This window comes from Lepisma saccharinum, chromosome 17, assembly GCF_977018435.1.
Source record: "Lepisma saccharinum chromosome 17, izLepSacc3.1, whole genome shotgun sequence".
In the NCBI taxonomy this organism is placed as follows: Eukaryota; Metazoa; Arthropoda; class Insecta; order Zygentoma; family Lepismatidae; genus Lepisma; species Lepisma saccharinum.
The window spans coordinates 47571368-47580827 of NC_139245.1; the positions used below are offsets into that span (position 1 = coordinate 47571368).

Sequence of the window (9460 nt, forward strand, 5' to 3'; positions counted from 1 at the left end):
TTGATCGGCGAAAGGTACACAACCTCACCCTTCTCTATAGGGCAATCAGTTCAAAGGAACCGGCGTATCTCTCGAGCAGATTCTCAATGCTTTCCGAATCACACAGCCTTGACACCAGATCGCGAGGGAGAACTCAACTACTCATCCCCCTTCATAACTCAAATTTTTATTCAAAATCTTTCACAGTTTCTACTTCTCGTCTTTGGAACTCACTGCCCCTCGAAATCCGAAACTCATCTTCAGTATATGTCTTTAAGACGCAATTAAAACATTTTTTATTGGGCACAAATAGTTAGCACATTATATTTTAGTGATAAATTGCATACAGTTAAGCGCAGAACAACACTGAAAATCCTTATTCACCTTAATATTTCAAATCCCTGACGACTGTCATGAATATCTGATTGTGTGTGTGTGTGTATGTGTGTGTTTTGTTGTATGTTCGTGTGTATAGGTTAGGATTTTATTCCCGTATGTATTTTTTTTCTTATCATTTTTTTCTGTAATTTTTTCTTTGTAATTTTATATTTCTCTTTTTATATTTTAAAATTTACCTTTCTATGTAATGGTTTAAATGTTGTTGTAAACATGGTTAAGTGGTAGAAAAGGCGCCATGATAAACAAGACAATAAATAAATAAATAAATAACCCGTGAGCCCCCCCCCCCCCCCGGGAGATCAATTCTAGCTATGGGCCTGACGATGACGCTGCAGAAAATCAGAATGATGTAATGGGAAGTGGTCCCTCAACCCCCCTACAGTACAGACTTGGCCACCTCCTATTTTTCACTCTTTGGCCGTCTGAAAACTCACCTGCGTGGGAAAACATTCGACAGAGACAAAGATTTCATTGCCTGTGTGAAACAATTGCGTGCAAGTCAGCCCCCTGAGATTAACCAAAGTGCCTTTTTGGCATGGAAAGAATGCTGGTGCAGATGTGTTGCAGCAGACGGAGGCTACATTGAGCAACATGTACTCAAAGAACCAAAATGTGTTCACATGAAACCTCATTGCCATAGTGTAAATAATAAAAAAGTTATAGTGGATTGTGCAAAATTTTTTAACCACCCTTTGTACAATGCAATATAATGTAGCAAATGCCACCTTACCATATGATTTCTGGTTTGGGAAATCCTGTAACTTTTAGCTCCAGCATTGCAGATCCTCCAATGCTGACTTCAGTGTCTGTTAGCTCTAGCTTAATTTTTGGTGCTTCAGGTTCTCGATGAATGACAGCCCCTAACAGGAAAAAGGAATTGAAGCCATTATTGACCTTGTATCTTGAAGAGTGGGAATATTGTTTAAATCATCTATTTATAATATTTAACAAAGTGAATTACTCTATTTGTAGATTAAACATGAAAGTAAGTGTTGAATTGATGAATTCACATAGGATTCTGTATTCCCCATACTGATTTAATGTGAGAGTCACCATAATAAATTGGTGATTAATATAGTTTCGCAGAATAGTAAATTTAAACTGTTTCTCTAAATGCTGAACAATGAAATATGGGAGGAACACAGGGCATTTTGTCTTAGGCATCCAAACCTTTATTTGGTGAAGTCATTTTGAGACAGATCGATGTACATTAACAACTTTTTGTCAAGACAAGTTCTTAATTTCATCACAAACATTCAATTGTTATGATTGTGCCCTCAAATTAAACATAGATCTGATATCATGACATGCACGAAGTACAAGCAGGTAAAAGCAAAGAAACAGAACTCATCAATAATGAGCAACTATTGTGCCAAACACTGGATGACCTAGTGCAGCAAAAGTTTTAATTTCCTTTTCAACTTGTTACGTTATTTACTATCACCTTTAACAATGACAACTAACCTTGAACAGTAAGCTCTGCACTACAAGATATGTTTCCACTTGTAGTGGAAGCCACACATGTGTATAAACCTGCATCTTCAGGCTTTACGTGTTGGAATACCAATGCTAATGAATCCTCTTCATCCTTGAAAGAAACATTTCGGTTAAAGTACAACTCATATGAATGTGAATAAGGTGAAATTATATCTGGCTTTTCATAATGTAATTGAATTTATTCTAGAGGACCATTTGATTTCTCTAACATTTATGGTTAGTACTTTTAGGGTTTAAAATTTCAGTAACCATGCAGGTATGTAACATTCTTTTAACAAGACTAACCCCATATGCTAATGAAATTATAGGTGATTATCAATGTGGATTTAAACGTAACAGATCAACTACAGATCAAATTTTTCACATCAGACAGACACTTGAAAAAAAGTGGGAATATAATCAAAATGTCCATCAGCTATTCATTGATTTTAAAAAAGCATATGATTCGGTCAAAAGAGATAAATTATATAATATATTAGTAGAGTTTGGAATACCTAAGAAGCTTGTTAGTATGATAAAAATATGCACCAGTGAAACAGAAAGTAAAATTCGTGTAGGTATTAATATGTCTGACAAATTTACAATTCATGATGGGTTAAAACAAGGAGATGCATTATCTCCATTGCTCTTTAATTTTGCCTTAGAATATGCTGTTAGGAAGGTAAAAGAAACTAAAGAAGGACTAAAATTAAATGGTGTGACTCAATTGTTAGCATATGCAGATGATGTAGACTTACTAGGGGATGATGTGATTACAATTAAGAATAATGCTAAAATATTTTTCAAAACTGCTAAAGAGATAGGTTTGGAAGTTAACAAAGAGAAAACTAAATATATGCTTACAGGCCGAAACCAAGTGTTAGGTAATAATCAAAATCTAATTATTGATAACAACTCGTTTGAACCAGTTTCCAAATTCAAATACTTAGGAGTAATATTAACAAATGAAAATTATATTAAAGAGGAAATAAAAAGTAGGCTTAATTCAGGAAATGCATGTTACTTCTCTCTTCATAAACTTTTGTCTTCCCATTTAATATCTAAGAAACTAAAAGTTAAAATATACAAAACAGTAATTTTGCCTGTAGTATTATATGGATGTGAAACTTGGTCCTTACATTGAAAGAGGAACATAAATTGAGAGTATTTGAAAATAAGATCCTTAGGAAAATCTTTGGACCTAAAAGGGATGAGGAGACAGGTGAGTGGAGAAGGTTACATAATTTAGAACTACATAATTTGTATCCATGTCCAGATATTATTAGAATAATTAAATCAAGAAGACTTAGGTGGGCAGGCCATGTGGCACGAATGGGAGAGGAAAGAGGAGTTTACAGGATTCTTGTTGGGAAACCTGATGGTAAGAGACCTGTAGGAAGGCCAAGACGAAGATGGAGGGACAACGTTGAGATGGACCTAAGGGAAAGCGGTAGAGATGGAAAAGAGTATATAGAACTTGCTCAAGATAGGGAAAGATGGAAGGCCTGTGTTGCTGCAGCCATGAACCTTCGGGTTTAAGAAGGCTAGGGAGTTAGTTAGTTAGTTAGTTAGTTATGCAGGTATGTGATGCACATACATAAATACACTTTCCATGAGAATTTTATAGCCAATGTTTAGGATTATTAAAGTGAGAAATACTGACAGAATACAATTTACTGCTGACCATCAGCAAGCATGATAATTATGGATGCATATAAAAACTACCCAAGTAACCAACTAGAATTTTTACATCAGAAATATTTGGTTATCAGTGGCGTAGTGTGACAGTTTTATGTAGTCATTGCAAGACTTGCCAAAAGTCATGGTCGATCTTTCAACCTGGAAGAGAGAGGGCACAATATTTCTCTGCAATAAATGCCAAGCTCATTGCCTATTCAATGTAAAAGCTGACTGCAGTACCATAGACCTTACGACTACAAAAGACAAATTATGCTATCTCATATGATGAGAATTATGAAATCTGATTAATTTGTATTCTTCCTGTGATTAAATATAACAAATTAACATTACGTAGCTACATTACAGCATGTTACTTTATTTTATTTTCTTGTTGATATTGCTTTTGTGAATTGTCAGCTTATATAGTGTTAATAAGTTTAATAATATTGCTAACACTAAAAATGATAAACTTCGAAGAAAATACTTTGGAAACCACACTATTTAAATTGAGCAGTACAAAAAATTAACATTCTCATTTTTTCTTTCTCTCCATGTTTGAAACTGAAATGCAAACACCTTAATTTGATGAGCACCAGTTGTTGCGATACAGAGAAACAAGAACATTGAGACTTTCGCATGGGACTTTCTTGATACTTCGAAATCTCGAGTCATGTTAAGTCAAGCTTGTACGTTGGTTTTGATAATGAAAACCAGATTTCATATCACTCAATATGTATTTCTCCTCTTAACAACAAGAGCGTTGTATGCTTCACAATGCTGGAAAACTTGGAAGTAGTTTAATTTTGATGATGTCAGAGAAACCCTACCATGGTTGAAAATATATGCAGGGGCTGATAAAATGGACTGTTATATACAGGGTTTCTATAAATTAGTTATAGAAAAGTAACCGTTAATTGTGAAGAAAGTGTATGTGTAACAGAAATGGTTTATACATCAACAAATACAGCATATCTTCAAGTTTATTGTTGCACATTGCTAGTTTCAGACGCCGCTACTGGAGGCATGAGCATTTGTATATCTTACACAAGTACTGACTTGAATTTGTCATGGAGGAACGATTCCGTGGTCACCTCATCGACGTTGCTGAGAAGAGGGGGAACAAACACACGTTCTTTAACATTTTGATCCATTTTTCATCAATGTTTCCATCCTCTCTGTTTAGTTTATTATCCCTCCCTTTGCAGATATACGATGCTTCGTATACATTCCTATTTAATGGTTTATGATCAACTCTCACTATTTCTCGCTTCTGAATTCTATGTTCTTCCTCGATTACATGTTCTGACAGTCCAGTTCTTGGGGTTCCTTCTTTTATGTCTTTGTCATGTTTCCCCCACCTAATTTTCATTCTTCGGCCAGTTTGACCTATATATTCTTTATTACAGGAACATGTTATATTATAAACCCCTTTTTCATCTTCCAAACCCCTTTTTCATCTTCCATTTTATTTTCCTTTTCTTTCCCATCCTTTTTATATTGTATGAAATGTTTCTCTATCATTCGTGGTGATCTCATCCTGCATTTGATGCCGTATTCTTTAGCTACTCTTTCCACCATTTCCAAAATTCCTTTGAAATACAGAATGCCGATATATTAGTATTTCTTATTCTCTATGTCAATTTCGTTTTCTTTCATCTTTCTTCCCTTGTCACCCTTCATTTCTTTCCCCTCTCTCCCCTCTCCTATCCTTTCCTTTTTACATATCTTGTGCGCTTTCCTGCGTATCTTATTCACGTTTTCCTCTTTGTATAAATTCTTTTTTCCCATCCTATAGATCCATTCTTCTTCTTTTTCCCTCTCGTTCTTTTGACTACATAGTCGTATCCCCCGAATGAAAAAGTTAAGAAAGATGTTGTGTTTTGTTCTTTTGGCATGTTCTGACTGGTTGTGAATGTATAAGTCCCCAGGAAGGGTTTTATGAAAATCCCCGGTTTTAATTTTTGTTCCGGTTCTAATGATTTTTGGATCTAAGAAGCCCATTACATCCTTTACCATCTCTTCTTTTGTGAATTTAATTCGGAGATATTGTTTCCCCAGTACTTCAAATAATTTCAGAAGATCAGCTTTTCCCCCTATAACCCGAAATATTTAATATTTCCTACCATTTGTTCTAAGGCTGTTTTTTCTACAAAGTGCATGAAGATCCCCGAGGCAATCCCTGAAATAGGGTTTCCCATGGCTAATCCCTCTTTCTGTATGTACACTTCTTTGTTAAAACTGAAATAGTTATATCTAGTACATAGGTCAAACCACCATACATATTCCCAAGCCACAACTATATCTACTCCTTTTTCTCTAAGCCATCTAAATAAACAGTTGGCTGCTTTGTATCTGGGGATGCTAGGATTGAAGTTTACCACATCAAAGCTCATTATTTGATCATCCTTATCTAACTCCAGTTTTTCGATCTGCTCTTTTACTTCCCTAGAATTATTAATACTGAATTCTGTGTTATTTCCCACTTCTTAAATTTTTTAAATGAAAAACAACGAAAGTAGGGGGAGAGAAAGGGAGTAAGAGGGAAATACACCGCACAACTTCCGGCATTCCATGAGAGGCTTCCTCAGTCAGCTGTACAGACTTACCTAGCCACTTCTGGAAAAGTGATTTTAACATGTTTTAGTAAATTGTTTTAGTGTTTCTATGGACTTTTACATCAGGATTCCAATGTAATGGGAGAAATAAGACACCTACACATGTTCAGCTGCCTTAAATCACATTTTAACCTTCTTATCCATTTTTACCATACCTCTTGATCCAAGTCTTGTTTGACGCAGCCAATGGCATAATTAAATTGGCATAGCTTATCTACCTGATGAAGGGAGTAGATACATCCCGAAACGTAGTTTCACGGAAATCATTTACTCACCAACATAAGTACTTTTAGGTATTTTATAAAAGATTTTTTTCTTTTTATATTGTACTGATAATTTATACTACGTGAGTAAGTCGCATCTGTATCAATATGAATAATTTCTACATAGTACATCTCCTGTGTGTGCTTAATCTTCAATGACAGTGTTTCTGTCCGAACATTTCAGTCAACATACAGACTGATAATATAATATTTTGTTTATGAAAGTAGAAACAAATTTGTAATTTGAAGTCGCTCACCAGTCATTTGTCAGCCACCATGGATTTAAATATATTTCTGTGTTGGGAATTACTCATGGTTTGTCTGTTTAGTTGAAACAGATCAAGAACATTCTTACAGGTATACTTGTGAAAGTGGTTTGTTATATATATATCTATCTATCTATCTATTCTCCGTTGAAAATTCAACCTGGGTCGCAAAATATCGAACTTTTTCTTTTTGTGTGGTAAGTGTTTACTGTCTTCTTCTTCATCTGTGTTTATCCGCCCTTCTGGCACCTTTTCTCATCCTATTCCTGTGTTATATATATATATAATAAACAATGCTGTGCGGTGTAGAATAAGTCCTGCACCATAGCATGCAGTCTAAGGCATCAGGCTTTGGGCTATGGGACACATGCTGTTTCGAGTATCCTGTTGGTGAGCATAACAAGTTTTCTTGTCAGATTTCAGCCAGTGTACGGGACTGGTGGCCACACACCATCGTGAGAAAATTGGGAAGCTACGAATGAGTAGCGTATTCCAGTCACGGAAACCTAAAACAACAGCTGGGGGTTTCTCATGCTGACGACATGTCAGCCTGTAACGGTCACCCACCTCTGCTGAGGTATGTGGTAGTGAGGCTGGCAGTCATTAGGTGCACCATGGCCCTCAAGGGCTGTTGCACCAGAGGGTATATGTGTAGACTAAACTCCCTGAAATGTGTAAAAGTAAGTAAACTCAGTAGAAAATGTTTTGTGCAACCATTTGAAGGTACCTTGAAAACAGGGACACCATATGAATGAGAAAGTGTTGCATAAATTTTTACTTTACAGAAATAATTTGTACTGAAGTTTATATTTGGCTTCACAATGAATTGTTGTAAGCCACAACACAAATCTATATATACTTTAATTTACAGTTCACTGACCAAACATTAAAATCACCTGTTGGAGCTATGGCCAAAATCACAATTGCCCATTCTCACATTGTATGTTCTCACATTTGGCCAACAACTATCGGTTACTTGGGTTCAGTACCTAAATGATGTCCTATTTTGTTTAATATGGCAATTTTCATGTTAATATTTAAGAATTTCCTGAGAGGAACAAGCAGTGTGCTTTAGAGATTAAATGTCAGATAACAAGATCAAGGCACTGACAATGCATCACCCAGTGAAGAAAGTTTGATAGGTCCTGGATTTCTCAGAGCTGTTATGTCATGAAGTTAGTTCCAATATTATTTTTTATAATTTTTTTTACCTCTTTACAATGCACACCATGCACTATTCATGTGTATATATTACATGCCTTGTGGATAACTTCACACCAAAGCCAAGAGAGAAGGCACATTCCAGTAAGTCACATGCCTAAGAAATATAATGTTCATTTCTGACTTATGACATGCCCCACAAAATTACTATAAAATTTGCAAAATCTACCAATGCACTTGTCCCTACAAACTAAAATAATTTTACCTTCAAACCACTGAAATTTATATAATCGCTTGATCTTTAATTATTCTTTTTACTATAATTTTAATTATCATTGAATGTCTGATCATGTCTTTTAATTTAATAGAGGATGTAATAAACGCAGATGTCAAATATTGAATAATTTTTGCCAAGTAAGGTATCATTTATATGCTAATTTTTCAATGCAAAAATATGAAACAATGCTTAAGCATTTTCAAAATAAAACTGCATCTTGTCAATGGAAGATGTCAACTTTTTTTTTTAATAAGTTACTTCCCCCTTGCCAGATTAACTGTAGGCAAAATCTACCATGTCTCTTGTCAAAATACGTATGATCTCTAGAGCAAAGTAATTTTAAAATACTGTAAAATAAACATTCAATTACCTTTACAATTTTATCCAATTTTGCACCACGTGTTGCAGCCATTATTGATCACTATTACATATCACAATTTCACAATAAAGAAATCACAAATCAAGTTCTTCACACACAATTACAGAAGTCACAACAATATCACAAAGAACTTCTTTCACACACTTGAGCAAAATGCAGCTCGCTGCCTGAAGCAAGCAAGCCAAAGTGAAATCCGAGTAAGGCACAACAAAAGAGGCTCACAAATGTGGCAACAGTGGGCAGCTCTCTAAAGTATCCCCTGTCGATACAACAAATACATTCTCGAGGTCTGTGACATGGGAAGGCTCTATTCCTGTCCCGTTAATTGCCATGAACGTCTGCTTGCTTCAGGCAGCCCATAGCAACAAGGAGGAAATCCCAGTCTGTTCGAACTCCCCCTCCTCTCCTCTTTAATTGGGGTAAACGTCTTGAAAAGAAATTTCTCTTAATGCTGGCAAACGTCCAATCGAATAGCAAGGAGCTCTTGTCTCCTTTTAAACTGTCTAACTTTCTTCGCACTCTCTGCTCTCAGTGTCAGCAACCAATGTTTTGAGTATAACATGGGGTTTGCCCACGCAAATAATAGGGCTTCAGAATGTAACAACAAAAATTAATTGTATTTAAGGTAGAATCATAAAATGTGTCTATTTCTTTAGGTTAAAATATTGCACTTTCCATTAAAAAATTATGTAAATATTAAAAAAAATAATTATAATGTATTTGTTTCTTTTAAATGTGATACATAATTAAATTTAGAAATTAACATCATTGATTACATATAAATGTTAAAAAAAAATGCATAACCATTGTTAGATATTACAAAATAATACAGTAAATTTTACTATGAAAGTGTTTTTTATTCTTGCTGCAATGTTTTGTGACAGTTCCTCAGAATTTTCTAAAGGTAACATCACCAATATTTAAGCACACACACATTGTACATTAAACCTAGTGCAAAGTAACTA

General features: G+C 35.0%; 1 protein-coding gene across 5 annotated transcripts in view; it reads right to left on the reverse strand.

Moving 5' to 3' along the window:
• Obsc (Obscurin) overlaps window positions 1–9460 on the reverse strand; it is a 493648-nt gene that overhangs the window by 120502 nt on the left and 363686 nt on the right. For all 5 annotated transcript variants that reach the window (XM_083139413.1, XM_083139410.1, XM_083139409.1 and 2 more), the window contains 2 exons: window positions 1843–1966; window positions 1109–1238 (listed from right to left, as the gene is read on the reverse strand). In XM_083139413.1, the coding sequence (XP_082995539.1) occupies window positions 1109–1238; window positions 1843–1966 (254 nt within the window). The remainder of the gene's footprint in view (window positions 1–1108; window positions 1239–1842; window positions 1967–9460) is intronic.